Here is a 24774-nt window from a genome sequence, read left to right on the forward strand (position 1 = left end):
AATTACACTAGCACATGTTAGAAAAAGATAAAAAAGAGCGTATGAAATTTGGCTCGGAAAGCAAGATGATGAAGATCGAAAACAATATGCTAGACTAAATGGAGAAGTCAATGGAGGAGTAACAAAATAAAAAAATCACTTGTAGGAGATAAAATGTAATCAGCTAGACACACAGATGGGTGGTAGAAAAATGGAAGAGGTCTAAAACTGATCAGCAATTTGGGAAGAGACACAAGTGAAAAAGGTAATGTATAAATCTCCAAGATTAGAAAGCGCCTTATGAGAATTTATTGACGAAAAATACCATGCAGTGAACAATACTATACAACAGAAAATACAGTAAAGGAAATTAGAGTAGAGGAAATTACAGTAGATGAAATAAAAAAGCCTTAGATGAAATAAAAAAAGGCAACAAAAAACAGCCAAAATTACCGTGGAATTAGTGTGATGCGTTGAATAGGAAGACTTATCCCCAACTATTTTAAAATATAAATTCAGGAGACATAATAAAATAGACATTGCAGGAGGCAATTGGACATACCTGTGAAGTATTAATATTGAGATAATCCAAGATAGAAACATATGGAGACTTCTACAATAGCAATATTCCCAACTCTTTTACCTCTAATTTTCTCTGTACAGAATAAGCACAAATCCTTCCATCATCGAACGTCGCCATCACCATTTCTTCGTTCCTCTTTTCGTTCCTACCAAACTGCCAAATGATACTCCACACCGGCTCAAACGTAGGTATATTCTCGCCGATAATGGTAACGTCTCTATTGGATATATTAATAACTTTTACGGATCCGTTATAGAATCCTACCGCCAGCAATACCGGATTGCTGTTCGAAAAATCCAAGGTAGTCACAGGTTCTGCAAAGTTGTACTTTCTTTCTGGCTGAACTGGATTTTTTATGTTCCATATTAATACTAGGCCTGTTAAGTTGTCGTGGAAGAAGAACTTGCCGTATCCAACCGCCAGCAGGTCCTTATTTTTGGGATTCCAACTGAATGCGTTTACTGCAAGACCTGATGAAAGAAAGATATAAAATATATAAAAAGAATTGACTAGTTTTGTAAATAGGATATATATATATATATATATATATATATATATATATATATATATATATATATATATATATATATATATATATATATTCAAATGCAAAAAAAACGATCCATGGGTATTATTTGCTGAAAAAAGAAAACGTTTGAAAATATTAGTTTTAAATCAGGTATATATGTAAAAGTATATGTTAGATTAAAATAATTTTTACAGATTTTCCAAAAAAATCATTTATTTAGAGAGACATACGCCAAAACTCAAAAATACAAGAATATTCAAAACTTTCTGAAATTAAGAAAAACATTGATAATAAATCAATATCTAGTGTTTCCCCCTTGGGCCCTTATAACAGCCTGTACACGTCTAGGCATTGAGGTAATTAACCTCTGGATATCAAATTGATCCAATTGGTCCCATATTTCTTGAAGAGCCGCTGTGAGTTCAGCTAAGTGGTTTGGACGGGGTACTCGTGCTCGAAGACGTCTTCCCATCATATCCCATAGATGTTCTATGGGATTGAGATCGGGACTGCAAGCTGGCCAGTTCCTACGGACAATTCCCATCTCCTCTATATATTGGTTGACGATTCTAGCATGGTGAGGACGCGCGTTGTCGTCCATAAAAATAAAATTAGGTCCAATGAAAGGAGCAAAAGGTACCACATGCTGATCTAAAATACTTGTTATGTATCTTGCAGCAGTCATAGAACCTCTATCTACAATAACTAAATCAGTATGGGCTTCTGAACTGATACCGGCCCAACCATAACGGAGCCCCCCCGATAACTTATTCTTTCCGCAATATTACATTGAAAATATCGCTCTCCGTGACTTCTCCAAACCCTTTCTCGGCCGTTTGGTGACGGCCAAAGACAAAACCTGGACTCATCTGAGAACAATACTCCAATCTGCATCACTCCAGTTTTCATCTTCTTTTGCAAAAGCAAGGCGAGCTCTGCGATGTTCTATGGATAGTATTGGAGATAAGGCTGGCCTTCTGGATAATAAATTACCTTCTACAAGTCTTCCACAAACTGTCCATCTGCTTACATCCACATTTCTCATTTCGCTCAGACGATTTGCCAGTTCAACTGAAGTTAGATGCCGATTTCTCAAACATGATGAGACGAGAAATCGATCATCTCTTTCGGATGTTACCCTTCTACGACCTGATCCTGGTCTTCTTGTGAAGTTACCGGTGTCGCTAAAACGCCGAACTGCTCTTTGAACCGAATATCGACTAACACCCAACATTTCAGCTGCATAATATTGGCTAAGACCATCTTGAACTAAAGTCACCGTCCTTGCAGCATCTGTCGGAGTTAGAGACATTTAGGAAGGATAATCAAATAAAAATATAACACGTTTTGAAAATAAAATCACTACACTAGTATGGTTGTTGAATTAAAAACAACATTCAATAAATATCCACTTGCTTCAGACCCTTTTTGACAAAAACCTGAAATACAAATTTGTTTTAAGAAATATAAAAAGCAATATTAAAAATATTATTTTATTTCTCGTATACGAGGGTACACCTAAATTTACATACGTAATTTAATGTCTCTAAAATTATACAACTTCAAATAAATAAGAAATAAGGAATGGATCGATTATATATATATATATATATATATATATATATATATATATATATATATATATCATCATCATCATCATCATCATCATTCAATCTTCGCTTATCCACTGCTGGACATAGATCTCCCTCATAATTTTCCATCTATTTCGATCTTGTGCCTCTTGCATCCAATTCCTATGACAACGTTTTAGATCGTCAGTCCAACGTGTTGGTGGACGACCTCTACTTCGGTAGGCATCATCTCTTGGTCTCCATTCCAGTATCCGCTTTGTCCATCTATTGTCTGTCATTCGAGCCACGTGACCTGCCCAGTTCCATTTTAGTGTTGCTACTCTCTCTACTGCATCAGCCACTCCTGTTCTTTGTCGTAGCTGGCGATTTGGGATCTTGTCTCGTAGTGAAACGCCCAACATAGCACGCTCCATCGCCCTTTGACACACACGGATCTTTTGAACTGTTCTCCTTGTCATGGTCAACGTTTCGGCACCGTAAGTTAACACTGGCAAAACACACTGATTAAACGTTTCTCTTTTAAGGCATATTGGTATATCAGACGATTTGAAAATATGGTTCAGCTTGCCGAAGGCTGCCCAAGTCAGTCTTATACGACGGAGAAGCTCAACGGTTTGGTTATCTTTTCCTATGCGAATCTCATGACCTAGGTATTTATAGGCCATTACCTGGTCTATGGATCTTGTTCCTACGCATATATCTTCGCTGACTACAAGATTTGTCATCATCTGGGTTTTAGATATATTTATTTTCAATCCCGCTTCTAGCGAGGAAAGGTAGAGCTGATTTAAAAGTTCTTTGGCCTCATCTATCCTATCAGCTATTAGTACAATATCATCTGCAAACCTTAGATGGCTAAGCTTTTCTCCGTTTATGTTTATGCCCTTGTCGGTCAGTTTTGCCCTTTTACATATATATTCCAAAAGCGTAGTGAACAGTTTCGGCGATATGGTGTCCCCCTGGCGTACTCCACGTTGTATCGGGAATTTCTGGGTTTGACGATCACCCACTCTAACACTGGCTGTTGCGTTTTGGTATATATGTTTAATTATATTTATATACCGATAGTCAATTCGGCATTCTGTCAAGGCTTCCAATATTTTTTGTTGATTTACGGTGTCGAATGCCTTTTCATAGTCGACAAATATTAAAGCTAGTGGTTTATTATATTCAGTGCATTTTTCTATAAGATTTTTTATTACCAGTAGGTGATCGTTTGTTCCATAGCCTTTTCTAAAACCCGCCTGTTCTATATATATATATATATATATATATATATATATATATATATATATATATATATATATATATAGTCGCCAGAATTCTCCGTACTTCCAAACCCCCACCGTCAAATATCAGTCTTTCAGAAAGACGTGCTCTCAAAGAACTTTATAACAACCCTGACATTGTCATCCTTCCGGCCAATAAAGGTAATGCCACCGTCATTCTCAACTCTTCTAATTATCTCGACAAAATGTTCAAACGCTAAGGAGCGCTCCCAGGTATACAAATTCGTTCATTGCTTCGATGACATCGTTTTCCATAACAGATTTCTCAAAATTAAAACACAAAAAACTGCAAAAGATACACTTTATCGACAAAGGTACATTCAAACAACCATACATTGCTTGTACTGAATTTGACATCACTCTATCAAGCACTACATGATTGGAGAAAGGTCAGACCCAGACTGACTGTTTCCTATCCCACGGATTGGAAAGTCTTGCTTGTTAATATTGAATAGCTTGATCTGCGCGCTAGATACTTTGATATGCACTCCTATCTTGATTGAAAACTCCCGGCATTCTTTTAAAATTCATGCGAAACTGATAGAGAATAGCGAAATAAGAGAAAGACAGTATCTATCTCGGTAGAGGCATCTGGCAATGTAAACATACAAATAGATTATGTATTTTTACAATAGCGCATTTTGAGGGGCAATTCTTAAGTATTTCTCTTCAGAATATTTAAGACGCAAATTAAAACCTTATACAGAGTGAGACAAAACTGCTACACGATAGATTCTATACTTAGAAATATACGTACCAACTGTATCATTGTTGCCAAAAGTCCATAGCAAATTCAATCGGTAGTTATACTCAATATTTTCTCTAAACGGATCAGGAACTGTTAAACCTCTAAATACTTTCTGTTGTTCATTAAAACAGTTATTAGCCAACAGCCTTTCCGTAACACATAGAGCTTCTTGAAACCTGGGATTTTTCATAAGTTTATTCATTTGCTTTTCGTCTGCTGACAATTTGTAACTATCTATCGAGGGTGATTCGTCATTATTGTTCAACTCGTAGTCGCTTTCATCGGAAGTTTCACTCTCTTCTGATTCTTCTTGGACATCTTGAAATGTGTCGTACATGTCCCAGGCAGAAGCGAAAGCTGTACCATCGATTGTTTTTGATTTTACGCAAGAAGTATTGCGGGTTTTCATAACCACCGGCACTGTTTGGGATTCGGCGTTTAATATTTTTCTATTGCGACCTTTACCGACTGTGAGATGCTCATATATCGCGTTATCCTCCTGGACTTGAGTTCCTGGAAAAAATAATATCACACCAAATATATTCTATTTTAAAATTATTGACACCATAGATTTTGTGACACAGCTGTTAATACCAAACATAACGTCGTAAACCAGCGAGTAAGAATTTTATAATTCAATGGATAGAATTTACTATTATTAATGTTTTGGGGGTGTAGAGTTGTGTTGTAGAGGTAGCACCTTTTATCGGAACGACCACATCGAGCGTCATAGACGGGAGATGGTTCTTGATAACTCCTCATAAGACAGCTAACCCTCACTTATGGCTCCACGTGCCACACCCCGGGCAACTGCATTGGTCTGCAGGCTAAACTAAGTGAGGGTAGCCAGATATGGCGAAAATTCCACCGAGCGATTGCCGGCCCACTTACTGGCCAACGGCTTCGGACGGATGAGCTGGTAAGTGACAGGGCACTCTTTTGTCCGAGGGTTGGGAAACTGGCCCTAAAGGCGAAGGAACCTCAGTAGAGGTCAACGGCATAAGGATGTAGAAGGCCGAGGACAACCACTACATTAAAGATTCCATTGAATAGTCCTAGTATAAAATCATATATGGTAATGCTCACAACCAAATACGATTCCGGAGTAAGTTCCTCAATCGGATCAGTTATCGGCGGGACAGTTATGAGTACCTATGAAAAAGAAAAAGCAGCAAAACCACAATATTTAAAAATTTGCACATGGAATGTGAAAACTATGGCAAGGAGTGGAAAAATAGACGATGCCATTCAGGAAATGGAAAGAATGACCATTGACATAATGGGAATAAGCGAGATGAGATGGCCCGGAACAGGAATCATTGACAAAAAAGATCACAGAATATTCTACTCAGGATCACTAGATGGAAAACTGGAGCATGGAGTTGGTGTGATAATAACGAGAACAATTAGTAGATGTATTTTAAATTTTGTCCCAGTGTCCAACAGCGTAATACTACTGCAAATAAGAGCCAATCCAGTGAATGTAAACATAATACAAATATACGCTCCCACTGCAGATAAAGACGACGAGGAAGTAGAGACTCTCTACCAAAGCATAGAGGATATATTAGAACGAATACCTAAACACGAAGTCAGCATCATAATGGGGGATTTCAATGCAAAACTTGGGGCCGAACGGAAAACGTCTCTAATCGGACCTTTTGGGTTAGGACAAAGAAACGAAAGAGGTGACAGACTAGAAATATTCGCAGAAGATAACAAGCTAGTGGTTCTAAACACATTTTATAAACTACCACCGAGGAGATTGTATACATGGAAGGCACCAGCAGATAAACCCCATGTAATTAGAAACCAGATAGATTATATCTTGGTAAATAGAAGATTCAGAAACAGTTTTAAATCTGTCAAAACATATCCAGGAGCGGACATTGAATCTGACCACATACCCTTAGTGGGAGTCATGGATGTGAGACTGAAGACAATAAAGAAAAAGTCTAGACCTAACTACGACATGACAGCCCTGCAACATCCGGAAGTTAAAAAGCAATTGGGGGAATATATTAACAATCAAGTTAAACAACTAAAAGAAGAAAATAACATCCAACAAGAAATCAATCAATTCGAAGAAATAATTAAGAAAACTAAACAAGATCTGCTAAAACCAAACAAAGAAACAAAGAAGAAATCTTGGATGACTCCAGAAATCCTTCACTTAATGGAACGCAGAAGGTTAATTAAAGGAAATAAAGATGAATATAAAAAATGCAGGCTTACATCAGAAGAAAAATAAGAGAAGCTAAAGAAAAAGAAGCTGCAGAGAAATGTAAAGAAATAGAAAGACTACAAGCCAAGCATGACAATTTTAATGTAAAAGAAATAACGGGTACTTTTAAAAAGCGAACACAAATGAAACTTATAGCCACCAATGGAAAATTAATCATTGACACCCAAGAGATGAAAGACAAATGGAGAATATATTTGGAGACACTTTTTCAAGATCAAAGAGAGGATTATAGGCATCCATTTTCAGAGAGGATGACGGGCCCGGACATACTTAAATCCGAGGTAGAAGAAGCAATAAAACGGATGAAGAGCAGGAAAGCTGTAGGGCCTGATAATATCGAAGCTGAATTTTTAATTTAAAACTCTTGGAGGAAGAAGGAATAAATTGGATCACGGCTGTCTTCAATAAAATATACAATACAGGAATCATCCCTGATAAATGGCTAGAATCAGAATTCATAGCGATACCTAAAAAACAGGGGGCTAAAAAGTGCGAAGAATATCGAACAATCAGCTTAATGAGCCACATGTTGAAACTGTTTCTTAGAGTCATCCATGGAAGAATTTATAAGAAGTGCGAGGAACAAATATCGGACAGACAGTTCGGCTTCATTAACGAAGTGGGTACCAGAGAGGCATTTTTTGGAGTACAGGTACTGATTCAAAGATGCAGGGACGTTAACTGCGACGTATACGCGTGCTTGATCGACTATGAAAAGGCATTTGACAGAGTTCAACATCAAAAGATGATAAACATTTTAAAAGAAGCAGATCTGGATGACAAAGACCTCAGAATAATTTCAGAACTATACTGGAATCAGACCGCATACATGAAAATTAACGGAGAAGAAACAGATAACATAAAAATACTACGTGGAGTTAGACAGGGATGTATCCTCTCGCCGTTGATATTTAATATGTACTCAGAGAAAATTTTTAACGAGGCTCTATACGGAATAGACGAAGGCATCCTTCTAAATTGTGAAAGAGTAAACAATGTTAGATATGCCGACGACACCATGGTGATAGCAGATAGTTTAGAGGGACTTCAGAGGCTAATGGACAGAATAAACGAGTACAGTCAACAGTACGGACTTAACATTAATACCCACAAAACGAAACAAATGATTATCAGCAAGGAGAATATAAATGGGGCTCATCTATACATTAATGGGACACAGATAGAGCTAGTAAAACAGTATTGCTACCTGGGAACTATTATAAACGAACAGTGGAGCAATGTACAGGAAATAAAGTGCCGCATAGGAAAGGCAAGAACGGTCTTTAACAAAATGAGTGCCATCTTCAAAAGTCACAAAATATCCCTAGATACAAAAATGAGACATTTGAGATGCTATGTTTTCTCTGTGTTGTTGTACGGGGCGGAGGCATGGACGCTTACAGACACCACTATTAAAAAACTTGAAGCATTTGAGATGTGGCTTTATAGAAGAATGCTGAGAATATCATGGACAGCAAGGATCACGAACAAGGAAGTTCTAGAAAAAATGAAGAAGGAACCAGAGATTGTGTTTACGATCAAACGCATAAAATTGCAATATCTGGGACACGTTATGAGAAATCAGCACCGTTACTCCCTGCTGCAGTCTATATTGCAAGGTAAAGTCAAAGGTAAGCTAGGACCCGGTAGAAGGAGAATATCATGGCTGTGGAATTTAAAAACATGGTTTAAGAAAACCTCAACGGAGCTGGGTCATGATTGCCAATATGATTTCCAACATCCGAAACGGATAGGAACCAGAAGAAGAAGAATGTTTTGTATTTTGAGAATGATTTCCAAAGTGGAAATCTAAACGTCAAAATAAACTTATTTTAAAGTAAATTAAAAGTATAATTGTGGCTTATTCCTAATAAAAGGATTACATTACATTGAGATGCCACAAGAAAATAGCTTCAGAACAATATTAATAGGTAGAAGAAAAAGAAAGGCTTACTCACCATTTTTGCCAGGGTCCGTGAAGGAACCAAATTAATGCATATAGATATAAGGGTAGTGCTTTAAGGAAATATATAGAGAATAGAAAGTACCGGTACGCGGTGTACACCGGTACATTATTGCTGATTTTTCCTCAACTGTGTACATTTAATTAGCTTTATTGAGTTTTAAATAATAAATCACAAAATAAAAATATTGACAATTCAAATATTGTTAATACCTAACTCCATTGTTACCAAACGCAACCCGTTATACACGTAAGTGCGTGTAGCCCTGTCTTTATGGTGTAGCCTAAGTGCCGTTTTGCATATGTATAGCTGACGCTCAGCGCTGATCGTGAGTGATGATGAATATATGCATAAGCGCAAATTAATCATTTCACATGGATTGCATATGATCTGCTCGGTACGTATCGACCGTTGGGTGTCAGCTGAGCCCGAGCTGATGCGTACGATTAGCGCGAACTGTAGATTTACTTTTACAACAATATTTTCTGGTTTTACAACAATATTTTACAACATTATGGTAATATATTATATATATATATATATATATATATATATATTTATATATATATATATATATATATATATATATATATATATATATATATATATATATATATATATATATATATATATATATATATATATATATACATCTTTATACCATACCTGAACCATCTGAAAAACCATACAGTCCTGAACCTCCTATATCTAGAGTATTTAGAGTTGCCTATGGCACGCTTATCTTCATTAATTCTAGCAAGGATTTCAAAAATGTATATATACAAAAGAAATTTTTAATATTTTAAAAGATATATAAATGGGAATTTTACTTATTAATGACATAATCCTGATCCCCTTGTTATTTCAGTCAATTCTGAACCTAAACATACGTGTATATGCACAAACCTGAGCCTAAGAGATGTTGCCAGCTTTAAGTAAAATGGGATTTCTTAGGGAAATTTTCGTATGTGTTTGCTTGAGAGTCAGAAGCAGTATATTTTTACTTTCCCTTAATTGTACATATCCTAAATCCTAAATATGTAAACAATACGTCCTGTCTACCGATTATTTTAACAGACTAAACCATACGTTCCAGTTCATAAATGTCAAAAATATGAGCTTACGTTAACGGCGATTTATATTAAAAAAAAAAGAATAAATCAGGAAAGTATTGCATTCATTTATTATCAAAAGTAGGTACATTGGTACATTAACTTTACTCTACTATTTATTATAGCTTAGGTAATAGGAATTAAATTTGCCTACAAACATAAGAATAATGTGATACAGATCAGATCAAAACTAAAACAAGAAAGCCTTTCAAAACAGTGAAAAAAAAATTAAAAACCAACTAAAAAATATTAGAAAATGGGTGTTTAATGTTTAAGTTTTGCTGTATACGTATTATAAACTACAGCTTTGATGCATGTCCATTTTCTTTCTTTAATTACCTCGGGATATTCTTTAATAAGGTGTTGCACTTTTACCTCAATGGAAAGCTTTCTTTTTTTAACGTCGGAAAAGTATTCTGCGATAATTCTTTTTTGTTGTTTTGTCCATGGTCGTCTTCTATCAATAAATATTTTCTTTTTTAAATTGCCCATTTTTTGAGGTTCTTTATTATTATCTAAGTTAGCTGAAGTAGATGGAATCTCACAATTGACGTTTAGATTAGAGTATCCAAGATATTTTCCATTTCTGCCTCTTCCGCATCAGAGAGAGGAGCTAAGTTAATGTTAGTTTCGTCTAATGTTTTACCTTTGTATTTTTCAGCTCCGCCTTCCATCATTAAAAGTAAAAGTTTAGAAATTTTAGCCGTTTGATATACTTTGACAAACGATAATAATTGCAATGCATTTGTAATGTGTGTCATTTGTAATGAATTTGATTAATTGCTTCATATCATTATTGAAAAATTGAAGAAGTTGAATAATGGTGGCCAAATGTTTTCGAAGTTTTGTTGCTGTTATACTCGCAGGTCTCTCCAACTGACATTTTTTGGCGTATTCACCTGATTTCAATTTGTGAAATAATTCTTCTGCAGATGTTTGCAAAAAAATATTAAGTTTCTTGAGGTCGTTAGTAGGCAGCAAAAGTTCTTCATTGTTCCATTAATTTTGATTTAAATTGGTACATGTTTGAGCAGAAACTTCATTACACCATTGGGATTCTAAAAGAGTTTTTAATATTTTAAGTTCTTTTCTCTCATCGCTTGTGTTTTCAATCTGAACAAGAATAATATATGCTAAGTCGCAACATTTTCTCATAAGTGTCCCAAAATTTATGGCCAACGTTGGTGACTCATAATTATCTGTTTCTGGGTTACATTTTGCTATTTTATTAACTCCAGAAATTATTAGTTGAAAATGCTTTGGGCGAAGAATATCTATAAGTTTCTTAATATCAGGATTCTGTAGTCTTGTAAAGTCTAAGAGTTTTGGGATTCTTAGCATATTTTGTCTTACCAAATCAATTTTGCCCTTACTCTGACGGCCTTTTATGTACGAATATGCATACTGGCAAATTGAGAGATCTTTTTAGCAATAAGATTTATGTCGTCTGCACGCATTCTGAAGAAAATTTTTGATTTTAATAAATCATTACGTTTAAGAAAATGGTGTAGAAGCAAAGTAGTTTGTCCGTCGCTTTGGGACGTTTGTCTTCTATTATTTTTCTCATCATAGTTTCAAGTTTCATAAAGCCAATTATCTCCCTTATAAATAAACCTTATGACATAATATGTTAACTACGTCAATTTCTTCTAAGTGCCATTTAGAAATATGTCTAGCAAAATGGGAAACATCCTTTTCGCAATAGAAGCAAAAATCCCTTCGATCTTTGTAATTTTTTCTCAACGTTTTTTTAACAAGTGGCTGAAAAAAGAAGTAGAATGAATCAAACACGTTAAAAGAAAAAGAAAAGATTTAAGTAAAGTAACATTAAAAAAAAAAAGAAACATAATTGATTTTAACTTAAGACACGACATCTTGTGACTCAGTTGTCTCGTCCTTTACAACTAGTCAGATAGGCTTTTTTATACATGTAGCTGAGTTTGGTTTGTTTTATTGGCCACAAAAAAACCCGTCTGACGAGACGTAAACGACAAAACAACCTTACCACAGTATGTCATGTCTAATAAATTAAAATCAATTCTATCTCTTTCCGTACGTTATATGCTTTCTCACAGATTGTTAATTTAAGAATTATTGAAGTTTAGGGGAATGTAAAGTATCAAATTGTTTTGAATACCATATACTGCTTATATGGTTATTTAATTGAGTCCTTACTTTCACTTCTAGAGCAAGAGATGATATCCTTTGAGCTACAGTACTGCTGCTTGTGTTTTCTTTTTCAGTCTCCTTCTCCATTTGATGTTCACTTTTTTGTTTATTATCGAAATTTAAGAGTTTCCGTATTATTAGGGATTTGTCCTTCTCGCGTTTCTCTCTTTCAATCGGTTCTTTAAATAAAATTGAGGAAACATCATTCCCATCAATCACTTCTACAAGTATTAACGAATCGTTCTCACACTGTTTGCTGTCACAGATTTGTGGATGGCTCTTTTTTGTGGCATTTTTAAATCTGAAAACTGCAAGAAAGAGTCAAAGTTTAACCAAATTTAAGAACAATTAAACAAAAACATAGCTACCCATTTTTTTAGCTCGGCCGTCTTCTGATGGCATATAATTAGGATATTTATGGAATCGTCGTCATCCTTTATAAATTTGCTTTTGGATGTGTTAGACGAGTTATTAATTTTTTTTCTGTAGAAACACAGCATTATTATTTTCCGCTTAGGAATCATACTCGTCGGATAAAAAATCCATATTTATTGCTTGATCTGGGTCCCTATGTTATTAGATTTGTATGTTCTCGAGATATCCCCACTTTCATCATATTGAATAGAAGAAATCAGCTTAAAATTTTTTGTGACTCAATAATTTACAACTAACCTATTTTGACACCCATTCATTTTTGAATAAAATATGAACAGGAAATTTATTTAAAAGAATATATTTTATTCTTCGAGCTTAATAGATTAGAAAAAAGCATTTCAGACCCATTATTATTAAGTATGTAAAATATTATTTAAACGTTACCCATACGTTGCTCTTCTTCGTCTTCCCCCTTTCCATTTTTCTCTTTTGAACTTTAAACTTTTGAATCTTTTGTTACGTGTATCTGAGAAATTGGATACAAGCTGCTCTTCGAATTTTTCGAGCAATAATCAAACTGTATTTTTTCTACGTTTTTGTCTAAAAATTATACATTTAATCTTTAAACCCTTTCTCATTTTTTGCTTTTTTGGTTCATTTTGCACAGGATGTTTCAAAACTATTTTGAAAAATTTCAGGAGTATGATTGATAGATGAAAAGTTCTCATAAACAGTTCCCCTTTGCGCTATTGTTAACTAATAGAGACAAAGGTTTTAAACTAGTCAACCTAAATAACATGGAATAGTGCTAATTTAGTCAAATTTGTCTGAGATACTGACAGTCATAAAATACTAATTTAAAAATATAAACAGGAAGACATCAAGGTCCATTAGTTAGAGATACTTTTCCTTCTAATATAATTCCCCTAGAGGTTTATCGAAGTACTTCTAAAACATCTTGCATAACAGTTAGCAAAAAGAAGATGACGTGATTTCTCTTACTTGGGATGCCCTATATAAAATGAATTTAAACAGGAACTCAATATTTTGAGATATCTCAGACTAATGAAAACATTTCATAAGCCGTCTAAAATGATGTATCACGGAACTCCCCTCTATTAATTACGTTTTTTGTTAAAAAAATAAAAATTTACTTTTTTTTTAAACATTATTTAGAACAAATCCTAAAAACCGGATAACATGATAATCCCAAATTGCAAATCAGCTTCTTTCGATAAGAAAATCGCCTATAATAATTTTTAATAAACTCTGTCACAGTCTTTTTGTAAATATAAATTAAAATCAAGAATAACTATTTTACTTGGATACCCTGTACCTCTGTTAATATTAACTTATATAAATAAGGACAATTCAGCTAGATTTTTAAGCCAAAGTGCTCAAAATGACAATTCAGTTTAATACCTTTTGTATAATTAACCTTTCCCTAAATATATATCAACCATCAGTTTACAACGTCCTTTATAATTATTATTCATTTTTAAACACACCTTCCTGAACCAAAACAAACGACTGTTACAACTTGCAACTAAATAATAATATCTTATACCACCTATTGAAAAGAAATCTCTCTGGCCTTGGCTAAAAATAGAATTCCCCAATTCTCTAAACAAAATAACGACAAAGCAATGTTGCCACATAGTATGGATCAGGAAGGTACTAATTGTGATAATGTATATAAAAATCATGTATATTCAAGAAATTGTTTCCAGAGCCAAAGTGGCAAATGGCTGAACTAAAAAATGCAATCCTGAACCACAATACAAACAGGTTTCTCTTGGATTCCAAATGACATATTGAATTGAAAATTAGGCAGTTTTGTCCGCTGATGGCACCGCTAATTTAAAAAAACGATTTAATTTGTAAATTTTAAATCATATGTCAGTTATAAAAGGAAAACAATCCTGAACCAATATACAGGTTCAGGATCGTAAACGGAGTTCAGGTTTGTGCTTAAGTTTTACTATCGAAGGCTCAGGATTGTACTAAAAACAAATATATATATATATAGTTCGTCCCAAACCCTTCTTTCAGTGCGTCATAGTTGATCGAATTCTCTCTAACACATTAAGCTAGAAGTGACAGAAAAAAACGTGAGTCTTTGATTATTATACATAGCGCTTAGAAAATTATTTATCGTAAAGCTAATTCTACTTACGGATGTATAATTGGTTGGGGTTTAGAATACGCTAAATATATATCCAATCAATGATGCGCATACATTTAATTTGACGCAGATAGATTGTCTCGATCGTGACAGTACTTTCACAATGTTAACTGATAAAATGATAATTGTCATTCCAGGTTAGTATTATCAGACATTTTACAGTGAAAATTTAATTTTGTATTTATTGTCATAAAAATATTTTAAATATGCCGAGATATATCGAGAAAGAACAAAGACTAATATTAAAAGTATTAAATTATTTTTAATTAGAAAAAGAGAGATTACGATCCTGCAACTGTCAAATTTAACTAAAATGTCATGCAATAATTCTCGACATTCTTTAAATCCTATGTGACGTCAAAATTAGTGACGCACTGAAAGAAGGGTTTGGGACAGACTGTATATATAATTCGTACACTTTTAAAATTTGTTTTCAGAACAGATTTCAGTCCTCTACAAATAGTTTTAAAAAAGCAGGAATTAAACAGTTTAGAATTTCCCATTTATTTTTTTTTTATTTTTTAAAGTAGGTATAGTACCTACGCCACTGTTCAGAGCAATAATTCAACTTTTGCTTTTCAAATTGTTGCCATTTTTTTAGTATTTTACTCTCACGTAGAGAATAATTTCCTAGTGAAATACCCGCCGACTATGTAAAATATAACTAACCTTCCTCTGTATCTTTAATGGCTGTACAACTTGGCAAATCCAGCACAAAAAACGTAGGTGTCTCTTTTAATATCAGACTGATCGTTGGGGGCATCGGTTTCATGATGATTGGCTTAATTTCTTCGTCGATAGTACTAGTAGAACGGATATCAGAATGACTTTCAGGTATTACAAAAATACCGAGGTAGTAGTCGCTTGCATCGAATGGTGCACTGCCTTTGTACTGAATAGAACTCTGGTGATGCTGTTTGTCCAATTCATGCTTGAAGCGTACTGTTGACTGGGATCTGGTAATAGCTAGTGATACACTCTCTGATATCCTAAAATAAGTAAAAGAAATACGATATGACTTTTAAAATGAGTAGTTAATATTTTTTACTGTCATCTCGTACAAAAAATGTTAGATACATACAGCAAAAATAATACAATGAAGAAAATGAAATAAATATGGAAATAAAAAAAGAATACTAAAGTAAGTGGAGGAGTAGCAGTTTCGTAAACAACTTTTGTAATTGTGACAACATTTTTAAAGATAGGAAAGTTATTTATAAACAGAAATAAACTAAGGTAACGTAAAATCAAACTACCTTATTAGACAGGTACAGTTAGTTAACAAAAGTCCCAAATAAATATTTTCTTCTTGTCTTCGTTGGAGCATGCTTGTAAATGAGCACCAGCGCAAATCACGTATCTTAACAACAATTCTCGATTATAAATTATATCTGTATTATTTAGATATCTTTAAGTATTTCTATATCTACTGTATTTACTACACTACACAATTTATTTGGTGTTTTTTGCGGACAACAGGGGCCTTTAGAATTGAGACATTACTTGATATGTCAACAATTGAAGTACACACTTGTCTTTTAGAGACAAGAACCATGTTGTTTAGAAAAATAACACGGTTTCTGAAAAGGGAGGTTATCGTAAAACTGTTAAGTTTTTCTGTGGGTTCAGAGATTAAGTGAAGCACAACGTTGTTTACCTAACTTTATTTAGCCCCAAAAAGTCATTTTTAATTACAAATATCACAAGTTCTAATTACATTAATAATTATCGCTTACAGTTCGCACTGATATCGCTTACAAAACAATTCGCCAATGAGAACAAATGTCCTCGAAATAGCCAGCACGACGGCCGAATTCACGCGAAAATACATAAAACAGCATTCTGGCATTATTGTCACAAGATGGTCGCATTGATCCTGTAGTGATTCTTTCTCTTAATTTTCTCCTATTCTAACTTACCTGAACCGTACTGATGACGACCAAATAGCGCGGTTGTCTTCTACCTTTTTTATCTATATTCCTTTTTATTTACATTGCAAGTTTTGCCAATAATTTTTCCTTATATATATATATATATATATATATATATATATATATATATATATATATATATATATATATATATAAGAAAAAGTAGTCCAAAATTTTTTGACTAGTTTGGAAAAAAAGTAAATACTTTTTTTTTTGGTGTGGTAGTCAATAAAAAATAGAGCTTTGCTAAGGCGTAGGTACTACTTATTCTGAATCCAAGCTTTCGGTGGTTTTTTGCCACCTTTATCAAGGTCTACAAAGAAAATTACTATGTTGTAACAAATTTGAAAGGTGCAAAAAAGGCTATAAAAAACTATAAAAAACTTACCCGAATGTAAGATTCGTGGCATAAACAACAACGTTAAATAACATGATAATACTGAAATTGCAACTAACCTTACAAGTGTTACTGTTAAAAAGACACTTTAAAAATTAATAAATACGTTAAATACGTTTTTTTTTTTAATTTTTAAAGTGTCTTTTTAACAGTAACATTTGTAAGTTTAGTTGCAATTTCAGTATTATCATGTTATTTAACGTTGTTGTTTATGCCACGAATCTTACATTCGGGTAAGTTTTTTATAGTTTTTTATAGCCTTTTTTTGCACCATTCAAATTTGTTACAACATAGTAATTTTCTTTGTAGACCTTGATAAAGGTGGCAAAAAACCACCGAAAGCTTAGATTCAGAATAAATAGTACGCCTTATTAGCAAAGCTCTATTTTTTATTGACTACCATGCCCAAAAAGAAAAAAGTATTTACATATATATATATATATATATATATATATATATATATATATATATATATTTATATATATATATATATATATATATTTATATATATATATATATATATATATATATATATATATATATATATATATATATATATATATATATATAACAGTGTGATTTTCCATGGGCCTCACTGAGTTCAGCCGATTTCAACATGAGGACAGACGCTGTTTGTAGCGCCCACCATGAATCAGATGTTGCATAAATACTTCTCTACTGAGCTTTAGAGCTGCCACTGCCGCCCAATTCAGCGTTTCGAATGCTATTCTCAGCCGCTTTCATCGTCGTTGAAATTTTTATTTGTAACTCTAGATAAGTAGCCCTTACAAGGTGTTATCAACCAGGCTGTCTGTAACCTGTTTTTTTTTGTAGAGGTGTTACTCCTCTATCTCTCCTCTTTTTCAGAGCATAGGACGGGCAGCATCGGGTATAAAGCTACTCAGTTGACCCCACATCTAACGCAGCCAGAAGTAAATGATACATTTCACTTTTCTTGAATCAGTTCAGTTTGCCTCTTTTTATCTTCAAAAAGGTTTGATTATCATTGTTCCAGAGGTTGACATTATTAATGGCGTTAAATTTTCAGAGGAAATAAAACCATCGCCTGAAAAAAATTTCTTGGTTGACAGGATATAAATTCCTGTCATTCTATATGGCCTTTTCAAATGTTTCTGCACACCTAAGGTTTGTTGAACAACTCAACATTATCTAGCGTGAATTTGCTTACTGGATAAGTTGGCATACAAGGGGTCATGGACTGCCTTTATAGAGCCATAAAACTTTACATCAAATAGATGAAAATGGTGGGCGACAGGCGGGTATATTGTAAGCATAGCACTCGATAAAAAGCTCTTCGGGGATTCATCCATTACCATAAAAAAGATACATTGCATATTGTAGACTTTCTTATTTCGTGTGGTAATAGTGACCAATCATGTCTCGATCGCTGGGATTCTAGTTCTCTATCCTTCTCTGTCTAATGCTGCTAGGGAAGCTTAGAGTAGACCATAGCCAATAATTACTCTGAACTAATCCACTCAGTGTGTGGACGACCTTTCTCGCGGTCATTTGCCATTAATTTTACTATCGACGATCAGGTTTTCTAGGTCTTCTGTTCTTCTCGTTACGTGTCTATAGTATTACGTATTACTATTACGTGATAAGATTGATTTATTTTTGTTCAGTATTGTGTTGACCTTTAGTTGCTTTATGATCTTAAGTCTACATCTCGAAAGCATCTATTTTTCTTCGGGTTGTCAACCTTTAACCCTATCGACGACCACCTCAAAATCAGTAATATTTCAGATCTTGGATGCTTTGCGATAGGTGGATTTCTGTTGAATATATTATAAGACCATATTCTCAGCTCATTGTATCCAAATTTCTCATTATTTGGACCAGTTGCTCTTCTGAACATAAGGATATGGTCCGTATCGTATTTCTAATATTCCTGATTCTTTTGCCACTTACAATTATTCCGGCTCTCGGTAATTGAACGACTTTTCTCAAAATATACTTTCCATATAAATTAAGTATTGTGTGTGATACAATGAAGCATTGTCTTACACCAGATATTGGTATAAATGGTTTGAAAAACCGTTATTGGCCTTAAAAACCTGAATATATTTTTAATTTAGGTCTTTAAGTATAAGATATAGATGTTTTGGAACCTCATAGAAGATTTTTTAGATGTTTTTATTTTCATACTCCAGTCAACAGAGACGAAAATGTTACTGAACTACTAAAAAACATAAGAACAAGTTTGAAGTTTGAAGAAAAAAAGTTTGCCTCTCCCACCCCCAGGTTTCCCTCTAAAACTCCCCCTAATGGGGAGAATTTTGCTTGAAGCGACCAGCGATTTTGAATGTCAGTTACGAGCGCGAAATCAATTTTTTAAATGAAAGTCGTAACAACTCGGCGGTAAAAATTCGATATTTTTTTATCAGAGTGTCCTATTGACAAAAATCAATATGCGTTTTAAATATGAAGAGTGCAGTTTTCGCATACAATTTTTGTATTTTGCCGCAAATGAAGTCAGTTGCTATAAAGCGGTCAAATAAAACTTTGGTCGAGATTTTTGCCATTTTTTACGACTAAGATCAATAAAATTTATCAATTCCATTGTCCGATTACTATGGACTTTCCATTATTAGAACCTAATCTTCAAAACATATGGCATGAACTTTCGATGTTGAGTTTTGGTAACAAATATGAGGCATATGAAATATGCCTAAAAACGCTGAATTTAAACTTTCACATTACAAATAGATGTAAAATATTTAAAACTGCTTCTTATCGATTGCACAAGTAAGTTTTTCAAAGTACACAACTTCAGCTACAAATTCCACTCAATACCGTCTTCGTGTATACCGCTTTGAAAAATAGGTTCTAATAATGGAAATTCCTTAGCGACAGGTCAATGGAAGTGATATATGTTATTGATCTCATCGTAAATAAAAAAAAATGGTAAAAATCGCGCAACGTTTATTATTTCACAGCTCTGACTTCATTTGCGGCAAAATGCAAAAATTACATACGAAAGCTGCACTCCACCCATAAAACGCATTTTGATTTTTGACGATAGGGCACTCTGATTAAAAGATATCGAATTTTTACCGTCGAGTAAATGCAAATTTTATTTAAAATTGATTTCGCGCGCGTAACTGACATTAAACTTCGCCGGTCATTTCAAGCGTTATTTCTGAGAAAACGGTTCATTCTATACAAAAAGTGCTATGTAAATAGATGTTTCCCCATCCCCCCACGAGGGGGAGGGATTTCGGGGGAAGCTTTTTGTACCTTTTTGTGGTGCCAAAATTGACATTCTCAGCAAAATTCAGCTTGTTCGTCTAGTTTTTAGAGATCAAATCTATGAAGACTGGACTACAGTCCATCTAATTTACATACCGTTGTACGTCATTAGTTGACAGACATCGAAGTTGACATAGTTGTCAAAGTATAAAAAAATCCTGAATCCATTTTAAATCAAATAGGTCACAATTATTGCAAAAGTGGATTATACAACAAAACAAATTAATATTTAATGTAAATAAATACAAACAAAACAAGAGTAAAAAAATAATCTTGTTAAAAACAATTTGAGCCGCTTGTATGTGTCGTATAAAGATGTAAAATGGAAAACTTAAACAAAATAAAACTTTTTTCATTACTTATTAACATTAGTCAACACCGCAACTGTCAAATAAGTGTTACCAATTTATGCCAAAATATCACCTTCGTTCGATTACAGTTACAGTGTGTTCTGAACAAATGTTCTTCATAAAAACGCTTTATAATGCATTTATACAAATTAAATGAAACACATTATTGTGTATTTCTTTAAGTTAACATTATTAGAAATCTTTAAATATTATTTCTATGCGTATATAATAAAATATGTCTAGTGGCTGTAATGCCAGTGTACTCGGCAAAGTGATTCTAAAAAAGAACACACCTACCGCCTAAATATTTCGTGTTGGTATCATGTGACCTCACGGGCTATGACGCGGATGACGTGCAACGGTAAGTAAATTAGATGAAGTATATTTAGGTTTGAACATTGAATTCTTATGCTTTTTGTATTAGTTGTCGCATTCAGACTTGTGCAAGGCAATTTGAGGATTGCATCTTAATAAGTATTTTTGTAATCTCTACCAGACAATGCGTTAATGTGCGTAAAAAGGTTTTCCGGGATATTAAATTTAGTAAAAGTATATGCACTTTGTTGATGCACTCTTCTTTACTTGTATGTGTTATAAAAAAAAATCGTTTTGGGAGATTGATCTGCTTTTTTTTATTTTTGTGCCAGTTTTGTGGGCATCTTGCAAACATGTTTTTAAAGCACGACTAGCCTTTTAACTAAATCACCACCAATCCAGGAAGCATTCCGCGTTTTTGTGATGGAAAAATCTGGGGATGGAAGCATGAAGGAAAATTTACGAAAAAGCAAAAAGTGCAATATGAAAAAAATTAACAAAAAATAAGAACAAATGGTTCGATAAGGGATGTCAAAAAGAATTAAATGAAAGAAATAAGTTAGATTTAGAAATTATAAAACATGAAGAAATAAACAAAGATATGCTCAACATATAAAAAGGTATAAGAGGTTCAGAAATAAACGAGAGAAAGACATAATACATGGCATGTACTGATAAAAATTTCATAAAATACAATGCCCTAAATGTAACAGCAAGAAGTGGTAATAAGATGTACAATTTTGAAGAAGTGTAAATCTAAATAGTAAATAGGATCAGTCAACAGAATTTAAATAACGAATAATATAAGTAAAAATTGTGTTCTTTAGGATGAAACCCATTTTATGGAGCTGGGACGTATTATTTACAACACAAGGGCGTCCCCTACAATTCTACGTATTTGTAGTTCTGCTCTACGGAATAGAGGAACCGGCACTGACTGCGGCAAGTATGAATCGACTCGAAAAGTGGTATTATAGACATATTCTGCAAAGAATGACGAAGGAACGTGAAATTCTGATAACAATCAAAAGTTAATAATGGTGACACGTAACGAGGAATCGAAAATGTTAAAACCTTCTTCAACTGATTATCCAAGGGAAGGTAAATGGTAAAAGCGGACCAAGTAGAAGACATAATTATAGGTCTTCACAATTTACTGAAATAATATAGCATGATTAGCAGAATTAGTACATCCCGACTATTATTGAGCTGTTTGACACTGTGGTACACAAAATAAAAATAACCAAGATGATAGTTAACATCTGGAACAGATAGCCACCATAAGAAGAGAATAAGGTATAAGAAAACACTTAGTTGAAATTATAAATGACGAGAACAAAAAAGAGAACATAAATATAACTAGTACATTAGACCTAGAGATATTGGACGCCCGCGAAGTAAATGGATTAATCTGATCTGCTAACACCAGTAACTATCAAAAAAAGTAAATCCCCATATAGATGAAAAAGAAGTTGAATTTAAAAGTACAGAAACTATGAAAATGATAACAAAAACATAAAAAATGTTACTTGTATTCGGAATATCGTTCACCAATTTCGTATACGCTAATTTGTCTTTCTTTGCCTTCGGAATAAACGTCCGGATTCAATGGTTTCGGAGTTACATCTTTTCCCTCATGTAAGATTGAAAGATCTTGTGTCGTTCTCCTTCTTGATGTGACTAGAATAGGTCTTCTGCTGCCCGTAAACGATCTCTTTTTAAACCTTTGTTGAATCTGACTACCTTCCATCATTTTGATATAAACTTTATGATTCTATCAATAATACGTACCTCCTTGATTTTATATACGTTTCATATCTCTAAGTTATTTGTTTTATAAATATAACACCTGCCATTCTCAATTTCGAGCAAAAACGAATCATAAAAGTTTGATCAATATTTCCAAAAAGAGTTTTAAAAAATATATAGATGTTCATATACATGATTACAGATAAATATGTTGTTATTTAATTGTAAATAAATAAAAGATACTGAATTTTTCCAGGGTAATTTTAATCTTATTTTAAAAAGGTAAATAACTTAATGACAGAAATTAAATACTATTTTGATTGGTTATGGATTCTATGGATTATCTTTCTTTATTTCACAGTACATAGCCCTCTAGTAAGGTAAGTCCTATAGAAAATTTTGAGAGAGTTTCTAGCGCCAAGTGCGGAAGGGCCAAAACTAATTTTATTTGGCGGCAAATTTAAAACGTATGTTCTGAATTTTATGCGGAAATTCAAAAAATATGTTTTAAATTTTAGGCGCCAAAATTCAAAAAGTATTCTTATCAGGTTGACTGCCAGCGGTCGTATACGACCGACAGTTCAATAAGTGCTGCATGCCACGGCGGTCGTATACGACCGATTTGATACGGTCTGTGATATATTTCCTGTTTTGCTAGAGATCGTGTAGAGAAGCGAAATTATTGCAGTATTCGACCATTGTGGCATACAGTCGTCGTATATACATATCAGTTTTCATTTTGGCTGAATAGGGGAGACTAAAATGATATCGAAATTTTGACATATCTTTATTTCGACTAAAAAATATAAAACTATAAAAAACATCCATTACAAAATTTATTAAAATCCTTTGTAAAAGGTATATATTTTTAAAAACCCAAACGGGCTGTTTTAGACAAAACGTTTTCGGAATCCATTATTCCATCATCAGTGTCCTATAAAATATATAACCACTTAATTAAAAAGAACGTGAAGTTAAAATTTTGACCAAGGTTAATGTAAAGTGTGGTTAATACTTACTAGGAGTACATGAATGTAGCCACTAAATACATGGGTAAAAACCCGTTAACAAATAATTAGTTACATTTGTTTTACATTATATTTTATAAATTATTAGGATGTTAAAGTTACCGTTGGATTAGGTAACATGGTGACATATGACTACCTAATCCGACGGTAACTTTAACATCCTAATAATTTATAAAATATAATGTAAAACAAATGTAACTAATTATTTGTTAACGGGTTTTTACCCATGTATTTAGTGGCTACATTCATGTACTCCTAGTAAGTATTAACCACACTTTACATTAACCTTGGTCAAAATTTTAACTTCACGTTCTTTTTAATTAAGTGGTTATATATTTTATAGGACACTGATGATGGAATAATGGATTCCGAAAACGTTTTGTCTAAAACAGCCCGTTTGGGTTTTTAAAAATATATACCTTTTACAAAGGATTTTAATAAATTTTTTAATATATGGTATACAGCCAAATACAGGAACGTAGATTCCTTGTGGATCCATTACAAACTGAAATACATACAAAAGTTAAATAAGAACACAAAAGAAATTAAAAATTATAGGATTATTTGTTATATCGGTGTTTGTTGAAACAATCTAAACAAAGGTGTGGTTGACCTTCACAAGTGTCACAGTAAGTTACTACTTTTTTGACCTGATTTTTTATGTTTTCCCGAATCTTCTCTTTATAACAACCTTTACAGTATTTCTTTATTTTATCATATGGTCCTTCTTTTTTCACCAAAGTATGAGTTTGCATCGATCTCCTTGTAGTTCGTATTTGTTGTTGTTCCCTTTCGGAATCATTCTGTGACTCAATGTTGTCTTTATAACTTAAGTGAAACTGTCAAAAAAAACGTAAATTATTTGCAACTTATTTAAATTTTGCAATAAATCGGTTTTGTTTTACTTCATTATTTTTTATTTATATTAACGATTTGTATGATTTTAGTAAATGGTATTAGC

General features: G+C 33.4%; 1 protein-coding gene across 1 annotated transcript in view; it reads right to left on the bottom strand.

The window, feature by feature from the left end:
- The window catches only part of LOC140434305 (dynein axonemal intermediate chain 4-like), a 29814-nt gene extending 6832 nt beyond the window's left edge, over positions 1-22982 (bottom strand). Inside the window, exons 1-4 of the mRNA XM_072522463.1 lie at positions 22566-22982; positions 15440-15759; positions 4730-5233; positions 623-1032 (exon numbers count right to left, since the gene is read on the bottom strand). Of these exons, the coding sequence (XP_072378564.1) occupies positions 623-1032; positions 4730-5233; positions 15440-15759; positions 22566-22789 (1458 nt within the window). The 5' untranslated portion in view covers positions 22790-22982. The remainder of the gene's footprint in view (positions 1-622; positions 1033-4729; positions 5234-15439; positions 15760-22565) is intronic.
- Between the last annotated feature and the right edge of the window lie 1792 nt (positions 22983-24774).

Source organism: Diabrotica undecimpunctata, chromosome 2, assembly GCF_040954645.1.
Source record: "Diabrotica undecimpunctata isolate CICGRU chromosome 2, icDiaUnde3, whole genome shotgun sequence".
Lineage (NCBI taxonomy): Eukaryota > Metazoa > Arthropoda > Insecta > Coleoptera > Chrysomelidae > Diabrotica > Diabrotica undecimpunctata.